The following is a 27,244-nucleotide window of genomic DNA, read 5'->3' on the forward strand; positions in this document are numbered from 1 at the left end:
TCCTTGTTTTAACGTGGCTTTTTATTGGGGAAAAAGTTTGTTTCATTGCTGAACTGGGATATTTCTAGACTCGGTAAAGCTTAATTTCTGTTCTGTTGGAAAGGAGACAACATTTACTGCCGTACTGGACAGCCTGAGCGTGTTACTGGTAGAGATTTTTCGAGTGCTGTGGTCACCGCCTGTTTTTCAGCACTGGAATATGGTGTATTTCTCCATGCCCTCTGGAAACAGCACAGGTCGTGTGGCTTTGTGTGGTGTGGGGAAAGTGAAAATCCTGACTTTCTGGCCATCTTGAAGATCTAATGTATGTAAATGCATTTGCCAGCTAGCATCCCATTGTATCTGTTACAAATAGCATTTGAATAATTAAACTTTTTAAACTGTGAAAGATCAAAGAATGCTTCTTAACCAAGCCGCTGACTACTCCAGCTTTTTGGTATGTTAATCTTTCTCCTGGGAAGACCATTGTGTCAGAGAGAACATGCAGAATTCTAGCAAGAATAATCTTGATCGTGGCATTGTTCTGAGTAGAAAATGTGGGATGGTGGTATTTTCCACATTTGCACTTTGGTATGAACAGGACCTGTGAGTGCAGACACAAACCCCGACCCCGGGCTCCAGCTTGGTTCCCTCACCGAATAGCTGCAGTTTCCAGATGGAGTTTGCTTTGAAGTTGGGGGTTTGGGACTTTGTGACCCCCGGGACTCTGTGCCACCCTCTCCCCCAACCCTGGAGGAGTGGGGAGCTCTCCTGTCCAGCACATGCTGTGCTGCAACCAGCCCCGTTGGCAGCTGGTCCCCCCGGGGCTGTCGCCAGCTGGCGGTAACGTAGAGCAGCCTGTAGCCCTTCTCTGAGCGATGCTGGGATTGGCATGGTACCAGTTCCAGGATTGATGAGCTGTTACTGGCACCTCTTTGGTCACCATTTCCCTCTTCCCTTCCCAATCCCAGCTGGGTGCAGCTGAGGATCTGGCCCAGTGTCTGGTTTTAGCAATAGACTATTTATCTCTGGTAATGAAGTCTGTTTGTTTTATCCCGAGCAGAGAATAGGATGGCAGGAATGGCTACACGTGTACAGATAAGTAAGCTATAAAAATTCATGGTGTATAACTGCAAACGTATTTTGGCTGTTGTCTGTTCAACTGGAACATGATTATCCAGATGTGATCTGCTGGTTACCACTGGGATTCAAGCAGTTCTTTTTGCCAGCAGCCCAAAGAAGAGAACAGCTGCAGAACATACACTCAGAAAATTTCAATAGGTCTTTAACCTTCTAAGCCATTAGTTCTGCAGTGTGACATTTAAAACAATAAACTTTGAAATGTGTGGGCATGAGTAGAAGGAACCCATGGAAAGAAGTTCCCCTCTGGCTGGCAGCGAATGGATTGCAATCCAATTATCCATGGGTAATTCTCCCTTCTGCATTATACATAGCACTTAATGAATGAGCTCGTCCAGAGAAACACAGCCGAGGGCACAGGCGAAGGCGGGCGCAGTCGCTGGGGTCTGAATGCGTTGCTGGCATGAACCGAACGTGACCCAGTTGTTCACAGACCTGGTTGCTAATTGAGCAGTGTGAGCACCGCCAGCTTCACAAGTTTCATTTCCCATCATTGTGGTGCTGCTGCTTTGGTGGCCGCTCAGTTCTTTTCTTCCTCCCGTGGGTCACTGGAAGGCTGTAGTAGGACAGGGTGTAGCTCTTAAGGGGCATAGTCTTGAGAAGGAACTTTACACGCTTGTTGGGGAAAGGTTGACTGAGCAAATGAGTTCTTGGAAATGCTGCTCCCTTTGTGATTCTCTGTCGTGTGCTGTGGGTTGAAGAAGGGATTACTCATTTCCTCTGCGTGTGATAGGCTCACACACAGCCACTAAACGCACACCCACGCGTTCTGGACGTACCAGGTGTGATCTCTTGCTGTCTTCTTTCACTCTACTATTTTATCTTCATTAAACCTTTTAGAGGTGACCAAAGTCTTCTGTGTATAGATTTCCCTTCATTGGAAGGAAAATGGGAAGGGAAAGTATTGAAAACATATTTTCCTTCCTAGAAACATTGCAGCATCTTTTGGTGACGATATCCAAAGTCTTTGGATGGTAGCTCCCTGAAGTGTTTAGAAATGCCGCTTTTACTGAACTTCACAGTGTTGCATCAGCTGGTTCCCACTTGAGTATTTGCATTTTCATTGACCTCGCCATGTCCTTCTCCCCATAGGCGTGCCAGGGTTTTTTCCTGTGCCCTTTAAGGAGAAGTCAGTATCTTTTGGTGAAATAATGTGTGTATTCTGGGTAAAGACTTAAAGGTTCATGTTCTTAAAAAAGAAAAAAGTTGACACCTGTGCTACATGAGACTTGATATTAAAGAGTGCCCCAGCAGTGTGTTTTTGCTGACGTGTTGCTGCTTGGACTCTTCATGCTCCAAAGTTTTCTTTTACTCCTCAGATCTGTTTGTGGCAGCTGAAATCTTCAAAAGTTGGTTTTGGGAATGCCTGTGGTAATTCCTTAATTAAAATCTAGTGTGCCCATCCCCAAAACTTCAAAACGTAAGCAGCGTGGCAGTGCAGCCGCCTGTTCTGCAGCATGGGGCTCTGCATCTGCTCGCCCTTCGGTGTTTCAACCACAATCGTATAAGCTAATTTATTAGTCTTTTCATGCCGAACATTTTTTCCTTCCTCTTCGCTCTTTGAACAGTCAAATCTTGATGTGTTAAGCTGATACACTCCAAAATAGCCAGGACTTGGAAAAAAACCCGTCCCTGAACCCCACTGTGGTCTCATCTGTCTGGCAGTGATGGCAACACTCCGCTGTCCATGTAAGGGCTGGGAGATGACGGCTGTCATTTATTAAAGCCATTTGGGAACTCGTGTGTGAGAGGGACATTCCTGAGCTGGGGAGCTGATGACAGTGAGTCTGGAAGACTCTATTTCCATCTCAGCAAGGCTGTTTTCCCTTCCTGCCAGGACCAGAGCTGTTTGGCGCGACGGGGGAACCTGAGGAGCTGACTGTGATGCTCTGTGGATGAGTAAGAGAAATGAGCGTCATCTCGATAGATGTTATAGCTCTTCTTATATATTGGAAGTTTGACTTAAAAATTGTGTTTCAGATGTCTTTCACATCCTGCCTTCCCCAGGAAATGCTGGAAGAAACCTCAGTGTCTTATCTCTTTTTGTAGAACAACCTTTACTCTCTGTCTTTGTTCATAATGGTTGGGTGGCTGCCACTTACTCAACCAGTTCTGGGTGAAACAGTCCAAAACCATCAGCATCATTACTGTGCACAATGTTTTTAGCACAAAAGATGCTTTGATGAAACAAACCCAGTAATTTCTTTGGAACTGCAGTAAAATACCCCTTGTAGCTAATTATCTGCTTAGTTAACATAGTAATACATGATTCTGTAAAAGCCTAAATAGATTAAACAGCAATGGAAGTTTCTTGTTAAAGCAGTTGATTGCTTTATATGCTAATCACTGTTAATTATTTAACACAATGCTTTCAGGAATGATTGTTCTGATAGCAGCTGAGAGGATCAGAAAGATTTAATTGTCACTCTATAAAGACATCTTTCCCCAGCCATTCGCAAATTCTGGCATTCTGGGACAGCCTCTGCAATGGGGTTACGAGTTCCCAGAGTCAGCAAAGGTGAGTTATTTCAATAGCACATCCTGGATTGTTTGCATATTCCAGCCCAGTTTCCTGTCAGAACTGTGGTGCTTTGGGTTTGGTGAGATTTTCTCCAAACTGTATATGATGGTAGACAAGGATCTGGGCTCCTGTAGCAGCAGTTTGCCCTTGTGGAACAGTATCTTGTAATCCCGGGCTGCTGGCCTTGAAAACATGGGGAAGGGTTAAATCATAAGGGATATATTTTATTTTGATTTTTCCCCCCATTTTGCAAATTCTAAGGTTGGAAGAAGCCGGCAGGAGCAGGGCAGCCCGGTTGCCGGTGCACACAGCAGCTGCACGGGCTGGGGTGGGAGAAGCTGTGTGGTGGGTCCCCGTAGAAAATCACTCTTGTTCCTGAAAAGAAATGCAAAGTTTCCAGAATGAGTGCCCTGGGAACAGAGAGAAACAAGTGTTTCTGTGTCAGAGAGGACAAACTCTGCAGGGAACGTTCTCAATCCAATACACGCAAGGCAGGAATTCCCCTGTGCCGCCCTACGCGGAATTTGTTACCAGCTCAGCTTCAGGCCAAGGCAAGGGCTGGCACGAAGTACTATGGATGAGCCAAAGTCAATTCTTGTTTTATTTTTTTAAATGCATGAGTAAGGAGGAAGGTGTGTGTTCCTCTGAACCTTCAGGGATTTTGCTGTACATTTTTACCACTTTCTGGGATACAGGGAATGAAATAGTCCAGCCCTTCTGCCTCCAGGGCTACCTAAACCATATTGTGGTTAATGTCTGTCTCAGCTGCAGTACACCTGAGTGTTTTATTAGCATTGCTGTTTAAGGTATTTTTTTTTAAATGCAGAATCTGCAGTTTTAGTCAGCGACAATTTGCCCAGTTCTTTTTTTAGCCATGTTCCGACACAGTTATTCTATCTATGGCTAAATAAGCCGTTTCAGTTCTTTTCATTGTCATGTTTTCTAGACTTCAGATCATTCCCGTTGCTTTCCCCTGGATTCTCTCCAGTTAACTCCCATCATTTCTTGAAATGAAGTGCTCAGGGCAGACACGTGCTGTTTCAGCTGCCCTTTGTGTCTGTGGGGAAAGCTGCTGCCTTTGTGTGATGGAGAGCAAAGCAGAGAGTAAGCTTTCCAAAGGAGTGCGAGACAGCTGAGTTCCAAGCCAGGGGTCTGGGGACTCATTGTAAGGTCTTATCTGGAAAAGAAAATGGAAGGAAAATCACAATTATTCATTAAAATAATAGGCTAAGTTTTACAATGTGCTCTGGGGGGTGGTGGAGGGAAAACATTCCTGCGTGAAACCAAAGCTCTGTTGCTGTCTCAGCAGTGGCAGGAGGCATCTCCATTCAGTTCTCCATCCGTGTGCTTCTTGGCAGCAGGAGCATCACTCAGAGATGTGACAGCCAGGGGACCTCTTTGAGTGACTGGGGTCACTTCTGCCCTGCTCAGTCACCTGTGGTTCTGGGTTTTGCTTTTGGTTTCAGCTGTGAAAGCTTACAAGGAGCCATGGGTGCAAACTGGAACACAGGAGGTTCCACTTAAATATGAGAAGAAACTTCCTCATGGTGAGGGTGGCAGAGCCTGGCCCAGGCTGCCCAGGGAGGTTGTGGAGTCTCCTTCTGGGCAGACATTCCAACCCGCCTGGACACCTTCCTGTGTAACCTCATCTGGGTGTTCCTGCTCTGGTGGGGGGACTGGACTGGATGAACTTTCCAGGTCCCTACCAACCCCTGAGATTCTATGATATTCTTACGTGCGAATGCTGGGAATTGAAAGATTGCAGTTGTCTTTGTTCATTAAAATAGTGGTATTTTACACTTCACTGCCTGCTTCCCGCTGCCTTCCATGAGCATCAACAGCTTCAGCCCTGACCCCTGTGTATTTCTTCCATTTATTTGTTATGTTTGCTATTAACTGTACCCACTGCCTGGACTAATTGCACAGCTCTCTACAGGCCCCCGGGGCAGGCAGAGTTGGTGTCTGTGTGTTACAGTATATAAATCAAGTTTGTGTTTCTTCAGCTTTTTTCATGGCCTGGTCTTTCCTCACTTCATTTAATGAGGCTGTGGACAATAGTCAGCGCATTGTACTATCACTTGTGCCAATGTTTAATTGTATTTGGCTTTACGGTGTCAACCATTGCCTTGAAAAATCCATGCAGATATCCTCAAATTCACATCATCAGAGGGAGAGACGTGTAACACCTTCCAGAAGGAAGAGCAAAAAACACACTTTTGAAGCAATGCAGGTAAAGCCAAACACACCAGAAAGTATCAAAGGTAAAGTCGCTGTTAAAAACTGCAATTCCAAAGGGTGATCCTTCGGGACTGCAGTTTGCAGTGGATGAATAGTGCTTGGAAATTACAATTCAAACACTTTTCTTTTTTTTTTTTTTTAAACATTGAGGCTGTATTCCTTCCTGCCCTCTCACTCTGCCTAAAAAGTAAGAAAACTCAGTGGGAACTTTTTAACATAACTAGCTTTGCAAACTGTTAAGCTAAAGAAAGGTTACATCTTGATATCGGCTTTACTTACTGTACTGTTTTCAAGCTCAAAGATGTTTCAGCCCCTGTGGATACTCACTGTCGGTTTGAGTTCACAGCCACCTGCAATCAATGCATCTCTTTCTATTCTTCATTTTGTAAAGGCCACTGTTCTTGTTGGTGCCTGCTCTAAAAATAAGTGCTGAACTTGTAGCTATTTGTAGTTGTTTTGTTTTAAACTCTGCCTCCAATTTCTCTGTAACTTACCACCAGAACGATGGGCAATTCAGCATGTTTGTGTCTTTTTTTGCCTCTTAAAGCCTTACAAGGTTGCCTTAAAATCGAGAAATAGCTGCGTATTCTCTAAAAGTGATAGGTCAGGCAGTTTAGGATTAATAATAAAAAAAAAGAAACTTCATTGTTGAGCTTTGGATAGAAACTATCAGCAAAAGATACATCAGTCTTTTGTGTTTTGTTGTAATACACCGATCGTGGAAGGTGCCAAATCAATGCACATTCCCTATAGAAGTGTTTCTACTTGGTTAACCAAGTTAAACCACTTAGCTCTTATTTTATTATCTCATTAGGAATCAAAGCCCCTTGTTTTAGGGCTCCAAGTCGATGTAGTTACATGGACAGCCCTTGAAAATTGCCAGAATCCCCTGGACTCCACTAATTCTAATTGAAGTTGGCACAAATTTGAAATGCAGGCAGCGATAAGCTGTTCTGAGTCTTGGAGCATTGCAGAGCGCAATGTGAAATGCTTATTATATGAGGTTATTTAATCAGATTTAACCATTTTAGGGCAAAGGTAATTTTGCTAGGGAGCTAAAAAATGGGTCCGTGTGACGGCGTGCATTCCTCTGCAAATCAGTATGAGATGCAAGCGTAATTGCACATGAACTTGGGGCATTGAGCAGCAGACATTGCCCTGTGTTCATGGAAATAATCACTTGAGGCCTTTCAGTCTTTGGTTTTCTATGAAATGAAAATGAATTTTGTATGTGTAGGCCTGTCTTTGCAGACACGAGCAGACCCTGGTCACTGTCCCCGCTCCTTCTCCACCCCCTTCCCTGATCTGTGGCTCTGTGTCTCCAGTTCACGCAGGATGCACTCCCCCAGCAGCCCAGCTCCCTTCCTCCTGTGGTGATGCTGATTGCTATATAAATTTATACAAATATAAATTGCTCATATCACGAGTGCACTGATTGTGTTTTCCACTTTCAGAGATTTACGTTTCAACCACATCAAGGAGATACAACCTGGAGCCTTCAGGAGACTGAAGAACCTCAACACACTGTAAGTTTCTCCTGCAGTGAGGATATCCATTTATTACTTATGTCAGTACTAGTCTCCATAATGGCTTAAAGGTGGCCTTGGGCTTTTAATTATTTCAGCCAAGGTGTGCATATCCAGCTAAAGCTTTAAAATCCTCTCTGTTCTACACCAGATCGTGTTTCTTACCCTTTTAAATTAAATTTGCGATTTAATAACTTTCATTTTGGCAATTAAAAGTCCTGTCACTGCTCAGGGCTGTTTCAGCATGTGTGGCTTTAGAGCAGCCTGTAAAGACAGTTCTGGCCCCAGATCAAGACAGCAGAGGGATGCATCAAAATCTTCCTTTCCACATTAGTTGCTTGACATGACTGACTCAAGTGAGAGGGCATCCTTCCAAATGCTGTCTTGCCACTCTGCCTTGCCCTGGAATAAATGTTTACACCTGCCCTACTACAGATAGCAGCAGCAGTAGAAGGTGATGCTGTATGTTTTGTGAGCCAGCCAGAGCAGGCACGCTCATGTTGGTGTGAAATACAGCTCTACTAACAAGTTTCTCACTCTGCTCAAATCAAACAGTGGGAGCCTTTACTGCATGTTTCCCACTGTAGGGCTGAGCGTTTGAGGATAGATATGAGTGTATCTGCACCACGTGGCCAAGGAGTTGAAAACAATCAGCTCCCAAATCAGAAACAGAAGCTGTGTCAGCTCGGCGCTGTGCTGGATGTAATTGGCCTGTTGAGACTCAGATGTGATTATTTGAGCTGTAACATGGTGCTAACAGCTCTAAGATTTCCAGGTCCAAGCTCGAACCTCTGCAAGGCAAACTGATTAGCTTGGGAGCCTGCACGTGCTCAGATTTCCTGGGTTTATACATTCACAGACCCAAACGGCAAGAGAAATTCCAGATTGTTTTTTTCTGTCTGGCCTTGAGAGATCTGAAGACCCTGATCCTGTAAAGATGACAGTGCTGAAGGGCAAGAAACCTGGGCAATGAGGAGTTCAGTCAACTGCAAGAAGTTGTAGGAAGAATGGGAACCCAGCAGGACTGTATCGTAGAGCCCTGTTCAATAGCTGTCTTTTAAAAATCAACATTTGCTAAAGATTGTTCCACTGCGTGTGGGGGAATGATTGGCCAAACCCTGACTGCAGGATTGTTCCAAGTACCCTGGTTGTGACCCAGGTCCCTGCTCATAGCACTCGTGGCCAACAAGTAGACTGGCAGAAGACTTTATTTGCAATGATCTGTTCATGCAGCAGATGAGAACAGCCTGTGTTAGTCTCTCAAACAGCACCATGTGGTACTGAATTACCAAAAATAATAGAGAGAAAGGGTGCTTTGGATGGATTTCTGCTGTTTGAGATAGTTGCATTTATCACCCTGTCTGAACCTAAAATATCTAGAGAGAAAATGAGAGTGTGATTCTGTAGGGTTTTACCTGATCACAACGCTCTGCTGAGGCATCCTGGTCTCCAGACCAGCTCTCCGAGCCCTGGAGCTCTCCCGAGTCGCCAAAGGAAACCATTCCAGATGATGTCAGCCCTGGGAGATGCAGGCGGCTGCTTGGCAGCGGGCTCGGCAGCACTGCCAGGCTCATTTCAGCCGAACCCTGGGGAAACTCGGCACGCTGGAGAGCCGAGTTCTTCACATGAAGAGACACTCCACCCAACCTGCAGAGCTTTGTCAGAGATCCCAGTTTCTGCTGGTTTGAGATCCCAGTTCCTGCCCTGCCAGTGCCTGGTCTAGGCAGGTCCCCATCAGCTGCAAGATTTCTGCCTCTTGCCACTCTGCTTAAAGCTAGATATGGATACACAGCCCAGCTGAGGTGGAAAGACCTGTCTCTCTGTAATACCTGTTTACGCTCCTTGAATTTGTTCAATTCTTTTTGATGTCTGTCTCCACACCCTCCTGGACAGGGAAACCAAGGACAGCAAATCCATGAACAGATACTAAAGGGAATAGGCATGAATGTACCTGCAACATCCCTAATCTCATGGTTATGGATGCTGGGCAATAAGAGGAAGGTGTTTTGCACAGCCAGTGGTCAGGCTGTCCTGCTTTCCCTAAATAGTGTTCTATGACTATCGTCAGATCTGAAATAATAGACCAGGTGGGGAAAAAATGCAGCAATTTTATATTTGAATTCTGAATATAAACTACTTTTTCAAATGAAACCTTTCCATTTAGATAGTAATTTGTGTGCTTGGTTATATCTCCTGGTTTGACCAGCAAACTGCCAAAATCAGTTATCCTCCCACTGGAAGTAGTTAACTCCCATGGGTGAGGAGCATTCTCTCTGAATGAGAGAACCTAAAACCTCGCACTCCTAAAGCAAATTTCTCTCTAGGCACTTTGGTTTGTGCAATTGCTACATCAAAACTAACAAGAGCTGAAAAATTTGCTGATGTTTCTTAGATGGTAAACTTTTGCCTGAGGACTCATATAGGTCTTCAAGTGATAAAGAGAATAAATCCTTTAAAATCCATGAGAGACTTGCTGCAAAAGTTTGGCCAGAATATTTGAAGCAAGAGGTTTGGAGGACAGAGTAGCTCAGGTTCTATATGCAGAGCTCTGAGCCTGCAGCTTTTTGCCATGGGACTTGAACAGAAGTCCCTAAAGCAGATAAATGATTTTCAAAGAGCCTTTTTCTACAGTGCTTTGGGCCTGGCAGGGGAAGGGCAGGAGATTCTGGGGAAGTTTCTGTTCTGCATCACCTTTTGGGCAGGATGGCTGTGGTATATCCAAGTCTGACAGTTTATAAACCACCCTGATAAGGAAACCTTTGTGGCCTGGGTTGGGTGTGGGGAGGTGAGATGTGAGACTGACGGAAGAGGAGCCTGAAGTGAATGTCCAGTGGGACTTTTCAACCATTCAAACCTTACCCTGCCTCTTTTCCTGCTGTGGGGGATTTGATAAATTACAGAGCACTACTTTAAAATTAAAAGCAGGAGCCCTCTTTGTCAGTGGAAGAGATACAGTCACCACAGGTAATAATCAATTATCCTAAAGCCTGCACCATTTGGAGCTTGCTCGTTAACTGTCTGCAGTGTTGCATTGGCGAAGTCCTCTTGGGCTGAAGGTCTTAGAATTTGCAAGGTTTCCTCATCACTTCCTATTGCCTCTTCTCAATCCCTGTGCAGATGTTGGTGTCAGGATCTCCTTGGTGTATTTTTAAACTGTTAATATGCAGGGAGAGGGAGGGGGAAAAAATGCTTGTGTGCCATCCACAAAATACCCACAGCTCCTCAACAGCTGTTCTGCTTGTTTGCCAACACCAGCCTCATCGCCGAACCCAACATGAGCTCACAGCAGGTGGGGGACTGTGGAAAAGAGAAAACACATTGTGAGCCCGTGGTGAGGCACAGAGTTTTATTGCTTTCCAGTCTTTGCTGCTTCAGGTCATCTTTGCGTGGGACGGATGACAACACCCTTGTGTGACTGTCCCCTTCCATGTCCCCGCAGGAGGTCAGCACCCTGCCGTATTGTCCCAAATGGGCCATTGCTGTATTTGCAAACCATGGCCATCCCAGCCAAATTGTTGCTGCTACTTGGATCTCTCCAGCATCATCTGTAGAAATGTCCAGCTCTGAGACCAAAGCACTATTTCTGGACTTGCCCAGTAGGTATTTTGTTTTGCTCTAGAGAACTGGACTTCTGTGGAGACCGCACGGTGGCACGTGCTTCTGCCTGTGCCCTTGCCCTGTCAATGTTGTTGCACATTTTATTTCTTTTTCTGCTCAGGTGAGAGCAAAGGCAGTTCTGGGGAGCTCTGCAGCTCCTTTAGCTGCTGCTTGTGAAGGGTTCCAGGATGAAGGATGGGGGAACATGGAGCATCTGTCTTGAGCCCTCTAGTAGCTCTTGAGAGAACATGCTCTGTCAGTAAGGAGGGGATGTCAGAGCCTGCTTGGATCTCAGAGTAAAAGTTTCTCCCTCAGCTATGGGAAATGCCTATTCCAGATTATCCTTTCAACAATGGAAAATAATGGCTGAATGTTGAAGTCACTTTTTCTCCCCCTTTAAATACACTACGTGATGATTTCTGTTGATAGTGGGAGGAGAAAAATAGCTGTTATGTCACAACGGCTGTAGCATGTCGTTTGTCAAAAGGAAAGAGGAGATAGTTTGAGTCTGAATTCTGTACTGTCACATCATTTAATACGTTTTTGAAGACAGAAAATGACCTATTTAATGCAACTTAAGCCTATGCTTGGCAGCCCAGAGAGAGGGTGGGGAAGGGAGAGGCAGTCAGGACATAAAATCTGAAGGAAACTCGATGTAAAATGTTTAGTGAATCTGGGCCAGATCTCGTGGTGCTTGTATATCTCAACTCTCCCAGAAGATTTTTTTCAGGAATAAAACCTGTGTGAATGTGTCCACCTACTCATTTGGAACCCAGTTCACCAGCTGGCAGGAAGGGGAATGCCACATCATTTTGCTATCTTTTGATAAGCTCCAGGAAATGTACTTCTGATACTTTTAATTTAGCTTGTTTCGCTACAGGGTATACTCCAGACATGCATCGATAATGATCTTTCCATCTTCCGTCTGCCAGAGCATTTGTTCCCAGCAGATCTCAGCTTTCAATCCCCTTTAACGTTAGCAGGGATTTGGGTGGTTTTGCTATTGATTGCATCTGGGATCAATACCAAGGTCATGCCAGGACTCTGGGTGAGTTGCACAGGAGTCAAGGAGCAGACAGCTGTGCAGAAGCCATCTGAAGTCTTTCTAGGAGCCAGATGTGCTGATTTCTCTGAAAGCAGTGTTTTGGAGTATGTGGACTGTGAAGGACTTCATAAATTATCTCACTTTTGAGTTTTTTCCAGGACACATCCTATTACAATGGGGAATCCTGAGACAGGAAACAGAGATGGCTTCTTCCATACACTTTTTAACCTCCAGTTGGGCAATGAACAAATTTTTAAGTATCAGACGATGAGATAAGAGGCCTGCGTACCACATGCCATCTGAACTTCCAGAATCTGTCTTGTCTGGCTTGGATCACTGATTACACCCCCTTGAACTGTCCTAAATAGCCAAGACAACAAAACAGACTAGGTTAATGCTTTTAAATAGCACCAAAACGCAGTCACACAGCATGTTGCATTTTGAAATCCCATCTGGACTTCATTCCTTGTCTAAAATCATTGCATTAAAGATGTCAGTGAAGGATTCCAGCCTGTCATGGTGCGTGGGGATGCTTGGGCTGTTGGTGCGACCCTGTGTCAAGGACCTGGTTGTCTTCTCTTGTTCCCTAAGAAACGAGCAGCTAATGCCAGTTGTGTAGCAGGGGCAGGTGCTCACATCCATGGGAGTGACGTCAGAGCTGGCACCTGTCTATCAGCCCATCTCGTGTCCTCAGAAGCGGGGCCAGGAATCAGATAATGGAGAACAAGCTGCTTTCCTTCTCCCCTGGCTGTGGATGAAAGCAAGCTGACGGAGGGCAGGGAAGGCAGCATGCATGGCTGGTGCCTGTGTTGTCTTTGTCCTGCGGGTAAATAGACAAAATCCCTCTTCCACACCGCTCTCAAGCAGTTATTTCCAGTCCTTGGGTGTTCAGTTGTCAAATAACTCTTCGGGTCAGTGTTCAGGGGCTGTATTTCCACTGAGCATATCTGACTGTCAAAGCAGCATCGTGTGTTCCAAGGACCTGACATCATTTTTGCATCCTTATGAGTGAATTTGGGTTTTTTAACCTCAGCCGTGTGTATCCTTGTTTCCAGCTGTGCTGAAACCTTCCAGCAATTTTCTGCCTTAACCTCTTTGGGCTGCTTGGCCACAGCCCTTGGCCACAGTTTGCTCCTGGCACCTGCATCCCTAGGAGCAGAGCAGCTAATCCAAAGAGGATGGACAAACCAAGGGCAGGGACACTTTTCTCAAACCCTTATTGTTCTGGCTTCCAAAAGTTTCTTTGCACTCAAGTTTCTCATGTGCTTTTTGGACCCTTGATGTAAAACTCAGCCTGAGAGCAAGGTATTGGAAAGCTGATGTGACTCAGGTGCTTGGCAGTAGCTTGTAAAGCTGTCACAACACGTGTGTGTTTCTGGCACCTTTTATCTTTTCATCCCTGAGGTGTTTGATTTTTATCTGAATCTTCTTTTCCCACACATTTTCTTCTGTTTCTCCCCACCCCTTTGTCTTTTCTCTCCATCCTTTACCTGCACAAACTGTTCTTCCCAGGAAGGGACCTTTGCTGGCAGTGCCAGGGGCTTCCTGATGCACCATCTACACTGTTTTCTCCAACAAATGGGGGCAGAAGATTGGGCTTTGCTGCCGGGAAAGTGCTCAACTGTCCTCTCACCTGCTGTCTGGTGGCAGATCATTTCTGAGGAGCACAGTCACAACAAAAAAGAGCTTGTAAAATAGAAAATGCACATCCAATACATGTGTTGAATTTGACCCAATGTTCTAAGGTCTGGCTGCTTGCAGAGGGAATAGCAGTTTTTTCTCCAACATGAGAAAGAACAAATCTTTGTAGTACATGGTCACAGCTCTCCTCTCCTTTTAGGAATTTTAAGAATAAGTGTAACTAGTGAAATCCTTGCTCTGAGCTATTGGGCTATAAGCTCCACCAGCTCTGAGTGGGATCCCACAGCCAAAGACCCACGGGACTGCGGTTGGGCAGCCACCATCAATAGTCAAATATTGTATATTAAAGTGCTATTTATAAGTGATTTATTTGGTTGTCTTGGTCTTGGGCTTGGCAGTGGTGGCAGCAGAGATTTCTGGAGTGTTCAGCTGTGTGGTTATTGCCGTTGCAGTGGTTTAATAACCAAAGCTGAGCTGTTTCTGATCATTGGCATAGGCCATCGTTTGCATGCAGTCACGGCAACTGCACATACAAGTCAGAGATTGCTTGCCAATGCGATTTTGTCCATAGATTTTGTATTAACATCTGGCACAAGGTTGTCAAGATCAAAAGGGGCGGTCTCTGAATAGCCTCAGGTGTTAGATCTGTGTTTATTTATTTTTCAATTGCACATATTTGTACACAAAGTGATTAGAACACAGTGTTACCATTTTATAACTCCCCTGCGAATGGGTATTTTAAAGTGTCTTGGTACTCTCAAAAACTGGCTCTGTTCAAATGTTGTTGAACACAAACATGCACCTTCACAAACCATTGTGGTTGTACATGGGTGGCAGCAATGATTTAATTCCTCCCTCCCCTCCCTTCTGCCTGTCTCCCTTCCCCTCCTCCCTTTCCTGGCCAAAATTGTAACTTTGGGATGAAAACCACTGTGGCAAAAGTAAAGAAAAGTTTTTGAACACTGTACGTATTGGAAGCATTTGACACGTCTGGGCAAGAAACATTCTCGTTGACTTAGCTGGTGTGAGTACCCAAACTTTGACCCCTTTGAATCTTAAGCTCTGCAAAACACAGGTTCAGGGTTGTTTTTAGTGGGCATCCAGGAACACCAATGCCACAAGTCTCACACATGCTGAATTCACTGGTTGTGTTTTTCTTTCTTGATTTGAACAGGCTGCTGAACAATAATCAGATAAAGCAAATTGTGAGAAGATCCTTTGAAGATCTGGAGAACCTCAAATACCTGTGAGTTGGTAGCTCGGTGGTTTCTTACGCTCTTTGACATTGACTCCTTGTGCTTCCCAGTCAAGAATGTGTTTTCTCTGCTCAGAATTTCTGGATGTCAATGTCAAAGCTATAAAACATTGCCCTTGAATCCAATCAGAAAGCTCTGCTTTGTATTGAGGTCCACAGGTGTTTCCTGTGTCTTTTCAAAACACAGCTGCTGATCAGTTATCCTAACATGTTTTTCTTTCTCTCCTTTTCAAAGCTACCTTTATAAAAATGAAATTCAGAGCATCCAGCAACATGCCTTCAACGGTCTCCGTTCTCTGGAACAGCTGTAAGTACAAATGAGCTTTGTTTGCTGCTGAATGTGACGTGTGTAAGAGCTGATTTATTGGCTCCTCTGCCCCAAGTGCTGTGTTTCCAGTAGTGGAGAGCACCGGACACTTAGCATGGAGTAGGATGAGGCTTCTACTGTTTTATCATCCAGCTTTGCAAGACTGCGCTGGCGTCATTTGAAACCAGCTGGTCCCAGCACTGTTTTTGGTCAGTTAATACTGAGATATCTTCCTACTGATGTCCCATTGTAGTGATGCTCCTGCAGTCCTTATTTGCTCCCCTTCTGTGTATGGCAAATCTGTGCTGTTTAGCCAGTCAAATAAGTTTTGATTTCTGACTCTTAGTGCTCTGAGTTCAAGGTGAGATGGGGAGACTGAGGTCTAACTCTTCTGAAGTGTCTTGCTAAACTGAGATTGGATTTTTCATCCCAGAGGTCATGATATTTTATATGCATGTTTGTAAACATATGTATGCATGTGGAAAGAGTGTGAGTGTGGATATTTGAAGTATAGAAATTATTTGCATCACTGGAGAACACTGGACATTGGAGAAACCATTCCAATTAATGGATTGTCCCCAATGGCAGCATTTATAGGGCTGGAATATAACTAAAAATGTTGCTGTAAGAGGGATGGGATCCAGCTTGTTCTCCAGGCTGACAGCAGGAGTAGACAGAGCATAATGGGAAGTTTCAGGCAAGCTAAATAACAGGTGTGCTGCCAGCCTTGTGTACAGTGTGGCTTTTATCGACCAGCTCAGCAAGGGTACCTGGCAGAACACATCGGAAGCAGATACCAGCTCAGCTATGCTTAGAGAGGAGAGGATGCTGGCCACAGTGGTATTTTAACAGTAAGCGTTCCAGACTTGATGTCATGAATAAAAGAAAAAAAAAAAAACAAACACCACAAAGCCACAAAACCAACAAACAACCCTCTGAAAGGCCCATCTGTTTTCAATCTCAGGCAGGCATGGTTCCAAAAGAATTAGCTCTGCTCAAATCCTACCCCGTTTCCCTGTTACCCCACAAGCCAGCTTTTCAAGAAAAAGTAAAACCCAGTTGATGGACAGTATCAGATGCATTCCTCAACGTCCAAAGTAATGACAGCAGACACCCAAGACTTATTAAAGCACATACATGTCTCCCCGCTGTTGCCCTGCACTGCAGAATCTGAGTCACCATCTCTCGGTTTGTGCTTGGATAGTGGACAATTTATCACTAATCCTTCCATTACAAATCAAACAACCATGTGGCAGCTTAGGCAATTATTTCTCGATGCAGTCAGCTACAATAGCAGAATGAGTATTTGTAGATCCGTGATTAATTGCTGTCCGCTGTGAAATTCATGCCTGTGTATAATAAGGGGAAAGACTTTAGGCAACTTTGAAACTGTACTGAAATTAATCTAATGGGCAGTAATGTGTTAGTTATGCCAGTGAATGTCACAGGTATCATGGGGTGTTGTTCTGCAGACCCCAGTTTTCCTTTGCTGGTGGCTGGGGGAACTGAGATTTTAGTGGAACTAAAACCATCAATCTGTATGAGCAAGAACTGGGCTGTTCACATTGATGTGCCACTTAGACCCAAGTGTTCCAGCAGACGGCACAGTCTTTGTCTTTGGAGGCCTGTGCCTTCCCTCTGCCCAATGGCAGCTGTTTCCAGATGTTTGTGCTCTTGCTGTGTGGATGACATGTTGGGAGCCCCTGTTAGAATCGCACACAAGTGCAGGCTGGAAGAGACCTACGGGTGCCTCCAGTCCCACCTTCAGCAATAAGCACGACCAATTTTAAAGCTTTATCAGGTTGTTCAAGGTGTTTTTATACAAATCCATTATCAGCAAGCTCATGATCCCATTCAGAAATACTGCAATAATTAGGCTGGGAACAAGTGCCATAAAAGGAAAGCTATTTCTTAACTCTCAACTAGCCAAGGATGTGTTGGGCAATGCCGATGGTTGTGGTCTTAGGCCTCAGGGAAGAGCAAACCTGTCCTCCTCTCAGTGTGTGTTTAGTTCATTAAGAGCAAGAGTAAATAGTTGACAGAATAGGGAAAAGCCAGAGTTGGTTGCTGTGTTTGCACATGGGAAGTGAAGACATCAAAATGGGTGCTGCTTTCTCTGCATCTGCCCTGAGATGTGTGGTGGTGACCAAGTGCTGGGTGTTGGTGGGTTGATCTGAAAAGATCTTCTCTTTTTTAAATTGCAGATCTGTAACTGTGTCCTTTGTGATTTTCTGCGTGACAGGTACCTGCATTTCAACCACCTGGAGAGCCTGGAGCCCGAGACTTTCAGTGACCTGCCTAAACTTGAAAGGCTGTGAGTAAAGATGGGACCTTTCTTGTGAGAAGGGTGAAAAAAACCTTATTTTTTGCAACTGTTTTGATGTGATCTCCAAAATGGAGGTAAATGCAAAAAGAAACTTCCTTGAAGAGGGAGATTTTAATTTGTGAGGCAGAAGAGTTACTGAGAACAAAAAGGGAATTTCCTGTGTTGTGTTATGTTCGCATTTGTACCCAAGCAGGGATAAATCTGCAGAAAGCCCAACGGCTGGCCAAGCCAACTGACGCTTTACTCTGACCATAAGGTCAACGTTAGTCACTGCTGGGCAGTGTGTGTCAAAAAAAAAAAAAAAAGGGTGGAAAAGGAATAAAGTCAGAAGAAAGTCCAACAAGAAAAACATGCATCCTTCTTGAAAGCAGTTAGGAAATGAATTCCTGTGTCTCCTGCTCCCCAGGTTTGCTTCTAGTAATGATGCAGCAACTAGGACAGAATTTCCCACAGTGGTTCCACTGGGTCCTGAAACCACCAGCCCCTTCTGTGCTGCATGGAAATGAGCCTTATGTCCATACAGCTAGGAAAAGAAAATCATGGGATCCAAACACCCTGAGGAAAACTCAGACCTGGATCTGTACGCTATGGCTGATCTCAGCCTCTGTATTTGATCCAACAAAAATTCTGGATTTAAATTTTAGAGGGAGGTTTTTCAGCATCCAGCTAGGCTGAACTCACACATACATGTATGTGTGCAGACATTTGCATGCAAGCTGTACTGCTTTTGTATTTAGTTTGTTCCACCATCTACTAAAATTTCTTCCTATCTTTTGTCTATGAGTTTTAGATGTCACCAACATAATTAAATTTCCCCCTCCATGATGTGAATGGAGAGTTAATTATTCCGTCTTAGTCCCCACTGAATTTTAGCACTATCAGGGTTTCTTTCTAAGAACTGGGGAGTTTTACCTGTGTGCTAAGAATCTGGAAGTGAGATTTGATCAGAGGCTGTTATCTGAATTAGATTTACTCATGGATTTGGGTTAATAACAATGTTGTAGTTATCCAGCATCTTCTGCTGGAGCCTTACCGCAATGGAAAACTGCTGTGTCTTCTGCAGGGGGGACAAGAAATGGTCCCTTCAGTGCCTGGGTCAGCTCCAGTTTAGAAAGCATCGGGTGGGTCCAGTCTGTGGGGATTTCATGCCCTTTCTCCTCCCTTTGCAGAGCATGAAGCAGATTAACTTTAAGGTTCCAGTTTAAACCTGTTACATCACATCTTGAGTCACCGTTTCCAGTCCACACCCGCTCTCCATTTTGGTGCATTGTATTGCACTCACAATGAATGAAATCCCTATAGCTCAGGGAAATAAACACTGTAAATGTTTAAGTTCCATTTTAATGAGCAGCCCTTGTATTTAAACTGAGTTTTGACCTGGGATGTTGTCGTCCTTGTAGTGCAAATAACTGAATAATGTTTTGGCATCTGTTCTCCCATTGCAGATTCTTGCACAACAATAAGATTTCCAGGATTCATCCAGGGACATTCTCTCAACTGGAATCCCTCAAACGGCTGTAAGTAAAAAAAAAAAAACATAGCCTGCAAAGAGCAATTGTTTGTCTTTGATCAGATGGCCAGGACCTGAAGAAAAATGTGCCCGGTTGGCAAAACTTTAAGTTGTTGCACTTCTAAGGCCACCGTTAAGTTTATAAAATAGTTTTGATTGGACATGAGAGCTGATTTAACCACTTAGTACTTTCTTAATGCTAGTGTCTAATTATAATCTAATAATGTATTTACAGCTCAATAATGCCATAGAAATGAACATTCCTGGAAAGTCCTTACAACCATCTGAACCTACAGAACATCCTTTGAAAATGTAGGAAGTGCAGGTTACAGATATGACATTGGTCATGCGTTCTTACCTGTATCTAACATGGAAGGGAAAATCATAGTCATAAAAGGAAAGGCTTTTTTTCTAGCAATTGAAAATACTCAGAGGAGAGCCAGGGTGCACGACTCTCCTCTCATGCAGGAATGCCCTGGTGTGTTATTCCTCCATAACCTGTGGCCTCTCAAGCTTACTTGTTGCTTGCTTAAATGTCCCAGAGCTTTGCTTTGTTTGTCTTTTGTGAGCTCTGGAAATAAGTTCTATGATGTATTTTGAGGACAAAAGGCAAAACCTAAAGAATTTCATTTTCCTGCCATGATTTTAAACCAGAAGAAAACAATGTGTTTCTCACTGCAGCCCTCTGTGATTTCTGCCAGCAGGTAAAATGCTTCACTTCTGTTTAACAGAGAATAACTTGTGAAATGTTGTCTGTATGTGTCCGAGGAAAAGGTTTGGTGTCTATAAAATACTCCATTATGGCCTTGTGTAAAGTATCACGTTCTCAAATATTTGTCCCTGAAAATGTTAGACTTTTCTTCCTTTTTTTTATTTTTTTTCGATGTCCCAGCCCCATCTCCTGTAAAACCATCAGTGGGGAAAGAGGCAGAAACTAAATCCCCCTGTGGTCTGTATTTATCCTGATGTGTAGAACAAGAACTGCACATATAAGTGAGGTCGGTAGAGGGGAAAAACATGGGTGCGCTGGGAGGTCACCGGGGCTCCATTCAGCATGGTCCAGGTGTACGATGCAGGAATAAAAGTTCTTCTAGTTGTGCAGGAATGCTGCAGCCTCAGGCAGCTGCTCACAGGAGACTGATCTGACGCACAGAGCTTTTTGAGCTAGGAGTAAAAGAGCATGGAAAGCTCTAACAGGGGTGGTGTTATCTGCTGCTCTTACAGATTTCAGTAAAGGTTGAAATCTCCAATATTTCAGGGTTTCTCTTTGCCTCAAGCCAAAAATGCATAGTCTGTTTTAATAGAGTAATTTTAATTTGAAACTGGAATGGCTGATGAGTAATGTTAGTTTTTCAATGAAATCTTTCTGACTTGGTTAAGCATCCCATTTAAACATTGTGGGATTAAATATCTCTAATATTCATTTGGGGTATGATCAAATGTGAGGAAGAACAGCCGAGTGATCCTTCACTCCAGGGCGCAGTTCGCCTCCCGTGTCTTGTGTAAGGCGGTGGCGTTCGGGACCTGGGAAATGAGCAGCTTTTTCCTCGCTTTTGCAGGCGGCTGGACTCCAACGCTTTGCTTTGCGACTGTGACTTGATGTGGCTGGCAGAGCTGCTGAAGAAATATGCGGAGCAGGGCAGCATCCAAACTGCCGCCACCTGCGAGGCCCCGCGGGACCTGCACGGCCGCTCCATCGTCACCCTGACCGCCCAGGACTTCAACTGCGGTGAGTGAGCTCAAACCCCTCCATCCACCACCCCCAGCCCATGGAGTTGGGTTTTGGTTTAGGAATTGTTTCCTCTGCCCTTTTTCCTCCCTCTTCCCCATCCCTGGCATCCCGCTTTCTGCCTTCTTTTGCTGCTGAAATGAGAAAGTCCCAGTTGGGTCACACGAGTGATCAGGATAATGCAGAGAAAGCAGACAGTCGTGTGGGAGTTGACAGCAGCTCTGTTTTGGCTGCCAAGTGTCTTGTTGGTTTTTAGATAGAGTAGGGCCAGTGAAGGACTTACTGAGGCTGGTGGTTAAACCAGCAACCAGAAGAAACATCACACATTGGGCTGAACAGAGGGGTAGAGCTGTGATGGCTGGAAACACAACTGAAAACCAAAGCAAACTCTTAATAGATACATTGCTGAATGTTTTGTTTGACTGTGCTAAGTGCTGGGTTTCTTAAGCTGCTCTTCCTTAAATTTAAATAATTTCTCACTAAAAAATGCTATTTTGAAATGAAAGGTTTTGTTCTGAAAAATTCCAAAGTTCAATATGTCATGCAGAGAAAGACAGAACTCTAACTTTTAAGTGCGGGATGGTACAAGCACCGTCTGTGGTTCCCTGATACTTCAGTACTGGTAGATTCAGTCAGAGATGTTCCCACTTACCCAAGCTGTTAGCATCACTCCTGGATATGCCAGTCCAGCTGTGTGTGGCCGTGCTGTGAGCCAGATGTGTGACATCAGCTGGATTTTGGAAAACTGTCCCATGAATTCTGCCTTTTTTCCTTTTTTTTTTAATCTTGACCATTTCACAGCTCAATTTAATGCACAGCCATGCAAAGAGCTGAATTGGCACAGAGTCTGTAATCTCGAGGGACAGGGAGAACAGGAAGGGTGTAGAGAAAGCAGCTGGGAGCACATGGGGTGGGACCCAGTGCAAGTGGATGTGCTGCTCAATGAGCTCGGGCTCCAGGCACACACCCGGTGCCACGGTGCAGCCGTTAATGTAAATTTGTTCTGGTTTAGGCATGGGCACACAGTGGGATGTCTGTCAAATTAGCCTGAGCACCTGGTGGGAAGACTTTGCTGGCATTAGGTTTTTATGCTGGTGTTGTGCCAGCTGGGGAAGACAAATGATGCATAATTCAGCGTAAAGCTCTAATGATGCAGGCAGCTGATATCTGAGTCAGTCCGAAACCTGCTGGCATCAACTTAACCCACCACTTTTTAGCAAATGTAAGCAAATCTGCACTGGATCAGTGTTTTGTACCATGGGGCTGTGGTGGGTTTAGTTCCACACTGGTCTTGCCATTGGGGGCACATTGCCAAGCCATTCACTTGTGGTCTAAGGAGCAAGGGCACAGACCTTCCACTGGAGAAGGTGACAGTTTCTCACTTAATCTTACAAATAATCCAGCTGGTTTTACTGGATTACTGGTGAGTGTACAGATTATTGGATGGGTAAGTATTCTGCTGAACAGAGATCAAACCCCCCACACCACACACATAAATTCCTTAGTATTTTAGTATATCCTTTAGATGTTTAACTTGCTTCATGCTTGAGTACATCTTAAAGTGAAGCACATAGTGAAAAGCTTGGTTGAACAGGGGTCAGATAGTGAATTAGGGGCATAATGGGTGAAATCCAGTCGAAAAGCTGTGATTTGCAGAGAGCTGGCACGATGTTCAGATGAAGCTGAGAGCAGCAGGCTGACAGGGGCAGAAAAACAGCCCAAGCGAGGATGCTACCGACTTCTTCCATTATTTTAGGGAAACCAAGAGGGGCAGCTACAGTGAACCAGTGTTCAGCCAGTTCTGGAGCTGATTTACTGCCCAACTTACTGGCAATAAGAACAACCACTTTGATTCTCCAGGGCTTTTATCAGGCTCAGGTGAACAATGCTGTTCCCTCCCCTATATCAGTAATTTTGCCGATGTTGGCGGGAAGTTTTGAGGTGGCTCTGAGTGATGTTGTGCCCAGGGCTCTGCTGGTATCTGCTCACTGGGAGCTGTAGAATGGCTTGTAGGTGGTTTTGTGCTGCTCTAGACTGGAATGTGTTAAAACTGTCTTTTGCAGAGAGGCCTCGCATAACCTCAGAACCCCACGATGTTGATGTCCTCTTGGGAAACACAGTTTATTTCACCTGCAGAGCAGAAGGCAACCCAAAGCCTGCGATCATTTGGCTGCACAACAAGTAAGTCACAAAAAAATGGGCCCTGGAGTAGCAAAGTTTTCCAAGCACCAAGCTCTTCACTGTAGTTTTGCAATTACAAAATCTGTTTCATGCAACATAAAATATAAAAGAAAAAAATATTCCATTGGTTGTATTTATTATACCTTCCTTTTAATAGTGTTCTCTGGCGACCACATAACCCATGTGGCATTTCCATCTGCATTTGAAATGTTTCATCTGCATTTGTGATGGATTCCAAGAGCTTATAACTTTCCCATAAACATACTCTGCAGGCTGAAAGCTGTTGTCTTTTGATCAGAAAATAAAATTAGTATGTCGTGTTGCTCTCAGCCATCATGTTTGCCATTTTATTAACTGCTGAAATGCTTCTAGCTTCTAATTTTTTCTCGCTGAAGGCCTAGTGTGCTGGGAAAATGCCTTTTTTTTCAAAGGGAAAAATCATGGTGCTCCACTGACAGACCTTGCAAAGCAGCGTGTAGATTATCATTCTGTACAGCAACACTGAAAAAGTATGCAGCTGTGCCAGATGCCAAAGCATTTCTGGGAAATGCTACACAATGAAATATTCTACACTCAAGCAGTTGCCCACTGTGGAACTGCAGTTACTTTGCTGCTTTACGAGCATCTTGTCTGTGGAAGCCTGGATAGGGCTCGGTTATTAATAAAAATGATCAATGTGTGCTTCTCCAGCAAACTCCCCACCAGGCAGAGTTTCAGCACAGAGCAAAAGTTTATGGCTGAGTTAAGTCCCCTGGAAGGAAGGTTTTGTTAGGGAAATGCTGGCAGGCTCCCAAAGACAGCATTGTCAGAGCGGTAACGATAATAAATGTTACGCAAACGAGATATGACTAGAGTGGGGAGACATCAGGGGAATTAAATAAATGCCCAGCAAGCATATTAATTTTCAGAGTGGGTTCAGCCTTTGTCCTATGGGGGGGAGAGGTCCCTTCTCCCTTTTCAATCATCTGCAGCCATCCAAGATTCCTTCGTGCTGGGACAAATGGAACGCAGCAGTGGGACCTTCTGCCGCGGGCTGGGATCCAGGAGTCACAGGTCACTGTAGAAAGGAGGAAGATATTTCACAGCTCTTGAGTTGGGTTGGAGTCCAAGCTGTGTTGGGGTCCCACAGTGACTTACTCAGAGATTTTTGCCCCCCCACAAAGAGGCCTAGAAATCGCTGCACACAATAACGATATTAATTAACTGTTATATTTGCACTTAGTAAATAATGAGAACAAGCTTTCTGGGCCTGGATGTCCTGACAATAGCAACGATGCTCTTGCGTGGGAACAGTGTGCTCTGCTGATGGGCTGTAAATGTCGTATGTGATCAGTGGTGAGAGACAAAGTAGCTCACCCAGGGAGCGAATCAGAGCTGGAGTTCAGCGCTGTAAATCATAACTCATGCTATAAATTTCATAAAGTCTCAGCATAGCTCCAAGGAACACCGATTTACTGCAACACATGCAAGACCCCACTGCTCCCAGCAGCTTGGGGAAGACCACCCATCTTTACTCCTTTCAGATTTTGCCTGTTTTGCGTCTGTTTTTCAGTAACAAGATTGACATGAAAGACGACAACCGCCTGAACCTGTTGCAAGACGGTACCTTGATGATCCAGAATACCAAGGAGTCGGACAAAGGCATCTACCAGTGCATGGCCAAGAACGTTGCCGGGGAGGTCAAGACACAAGAAGTTGTCCTGCGCTATTTTGACACTCCATGTAATTAAGCCTTGTGCACCACTTGAAGGCCAAGCTCAGATTTGGGCTAGGACTAGAGCTAAGTCAGAGTCAGTCTCAGCTTTTTATGTGCCAAGATGTTCTTGGTGTGCTGGGGAAGAGTGGCTACAGCGTAACGTGGTCTGAGCTTTAGGGGGTTCCTTCATGGGAGAGGGAGACTGAGGGTTTAAGATCAAAGGTAATTTGTGCCTGGGGAGGGAGTTTGGGGTTAATTCTGCAGCACAGAGATAGCGGGGTGAAGGGGACACAGGAGTGGGGATGCTCCAGCCCGAGGTGACCGGGATGGGGAGTTGGTGGGAAGAAGCAGTGCTGGGGGAATTGCTCACATGGAGGATTTGGAGCTCAGGGAAGAGCCAGGTGACTGCATGAGATGTCCAGGCAATTCCTGCCCGTAACAGAGCAGGCACCAGGGTTTCTGCTTTCTGACGCACTCGTTTCCTTCCAGCCAAGCCCACTTTTGTGATCCAGCCGCAGAACACTGAAGTGCTGATTGGGGAAAGCGTCACCTTGGAGTGCGGGGTCTCTGGGCACCCCCACCCTCGCATCAGCTGGACCCTTGGCACGGACTCTCCTTTACCGCAGGATTCCCGTTTCACTATCACCAGCTCTGGAGGACTCTTCATTCGGAATGTCACTTTCTCGGACCAGGGCCAGTACAACTGCAATGCCAGCAACACCGAGGGATCCATCCAGGCAACAGCAAGGGTCATAGTGCAAGGTGAGGAGTCCCAGGCTGATAACATTTCTGGGATAAATTGTTCAGTCGGGGGGGGTGTATTTAAGCCCCATGACTGGTTCTTCTTCTGTGAACTGAGAATTAACCCAACTTTGCTGCCTGAGTTTTTTCTGCTGCTTGCTCACTGCTTTCCATTCCAGATTCTCCCAGGTTTCTCCTCATCCCCACTGATCAGACAGTAACTGAGGGACAAAGTGTGGACTTTCCCTGCTCTGCCGAGGGTCACCCTCCGCCTGTGATCACCTGGACGAGGGCAGGTACGGCCTCACTTGACTTGGGGCTTTATTTTCCTTCTGTGCTCCCATCTGTGGGGTGTGGATGAGACCAGCCCACCTGCTGGTCCAGGGCAATGACTGGGAGTGGTGACACGGGGCAGATGGTGATCAGCACAGACCTGCTCACACTGGGAGGTATGTCAAGGATCACCAAGGACGATGTAAAGCAGTGAGGAAGGAGCCTCTTAGATCTCTGACATACTAAGTCATCATGTCAGAAGGAAGGAGTGTTTTTCATCGAAAAAGCCTCAAACATCCTTCTGTGGTGGCTTCCTACCTCTTTGAGAAGGCAGGTCTGGCCACTCTGAATCAGTGGGTATCACCAGGTACCAGCTCTCCATCATTATAATTGATTTGCTCCTCTTGGGGAGCACATTGCAGGAGAGCACTGCTCACCACTGACACCTCTGGGGTTTCTTTTCACTTTGGAAAAACTGCTTGGGACCAACAGGTGCTGGTGAACTTTTAAAGGCTCGGATGATGGTTAGTGCTGGCTCCACTGAACTGATCCCTTCCAACACTTTCTGGGACAGAAGCCAACAATGCCTGGCCCAGAGGCCCTCCAACTTTTCCTTATGCTTCACAAGCCATAATTAATGGTTTAGCGCTGTGGAGAATTCATGGCTATTGTTTCCCAGCCTCCACAGCTGACGTGGAGTTAAAAAGGACCGGCTAAAATTCTCCTCCAGCAGCATGTTCTCCATCTCCTTTAACCTGTTTTTTTTCCACTGCCCAGATTTCAGAGGATATTTCTTAAAGATGTGGAAAGGAGGACAGTGACAAGAAATAAAATTAATATAATAACTGCTGTGTAGCCAGGTTAGCTTGGTCACCTGGTGATCCAGAGATCAGCCAGGCTTCGCAGTGTTGTCACAGAAGGGATGCTAAGTGCGAGACAAGAGAAGTGATGGACCATTGCTCATTCTCAAAGCCACTTTTAACAGTGTGGGGAAGATTCAGATTCCTTTTGTTACAAATGAATAGAGCCCTTATTTGGAGGAAAATGAAATATTAAAAAAAAAAAAAAGACGCTAAGCTGAGAAGCTATAATAATTTTGTTGAGGTTTGGTAAAGCATTTTAATTTTGAACTTTTCTCCTTAAATAGAGGAAATATTGAAACAATGCAGTTTCCAAACAAAAGAAAGTCAAAATACCAAATGAAAAAAGGCAGTGCTAGATGTTGCTATGTATTTGATTGAACAGCCAGCTTGGACAGTTGAACACAGATTTGCTATCCATCAGGGGTCAGTAAATCTGCAGTTTGCACTAAGAAAAGGATTATGAGGAAAGAAAAAGGGTACAAGCCCCTTTCCAGTTGCTTAGATAAGAACTCAGTCACAATCCTGAGTGTGGGAAGAGCAGCATCTGTCCCGTTCCTTGCTTAGCAAGACCAAGATGGTATTTCAAGGTGGCTGTTGGGAAAGAAATGAAATTTTTAACTGTCACACGGATACTTGCAGTGATGGGAAGAGAAATCTCACTGACAATTAACAAATC

At 44.9% G+C, this 27,244-nt stretch overlaps 1 protein-coding gene across 2 annotated transcripts in view; it reads left to right on the forward strand.

Moving 5' to 3' along the window:
* The window catches only part of LOC102088601 (peroxidasin), a 45,994-nt gene that overhangs the window by 4,175 nt on the left and 14,575 nt on the right, over positions 1-27,244 (forward strand). Inside the window, exons 2-12 of one of the 2 annotated variants that reach the window (XM_065032308.1) lie at positions 5,784-5,870; positions 7,333-7,404; positions 14,862-14,933; positions 15,178-15,249; positions 17,492-17,563; positions 19,021-19,092; positions 20,645-20,814; positions 22,878-22,995; positions 24,548-24,717; positions 25,181-25,453; positions 25,612-25,728. In XM_065032308.1, coding sequence (XP_064888380.1) covers positions 20,685-20,814; positions 22,878-22,995; positions 24,548-24,717; positions 25,181-25,453; positions 25,612-25,728 — 808 coding nt within the window. In that variant the 5' untranslated portion in view covers positions 5,784-5,870; positions 7,333-7,404; positions 14,862-14,933; ... (2 more) ...; positions 19,021-19,092; positions 20,645-20,684. The remainder of the gene's footprint in view (positions 1-5,783; positions 5,871-7,332; positions 7,405-14,861; positions 14,934-15,177; positions 15,250-17,491; positions 17,564-19,020; positions 19,093-20,644; positions 20,815-22,877; positions 22,996-24,547; positions 24,718-25,180; positions 25,454-25,611; positions 25,729-27,244) is intronic. The other variant, XM_005499573.3, reaches the window with a different exon arrangement.

This window comes from Columba livia, chromosome 16 (assembly GCF_036013475.1).
Source record: "Columba livia isolate bColLiv1 breed racing homer chromosome 16, bColLiv1.pat.W.v2, whole genome shotgun sequence".
Taxonomy (NCBI): domain Eukaryota; kingdom Metazoa; phylum Chordata; class Aves; order Columbiformes; family Columbidae; genus Columba; species Columba livia.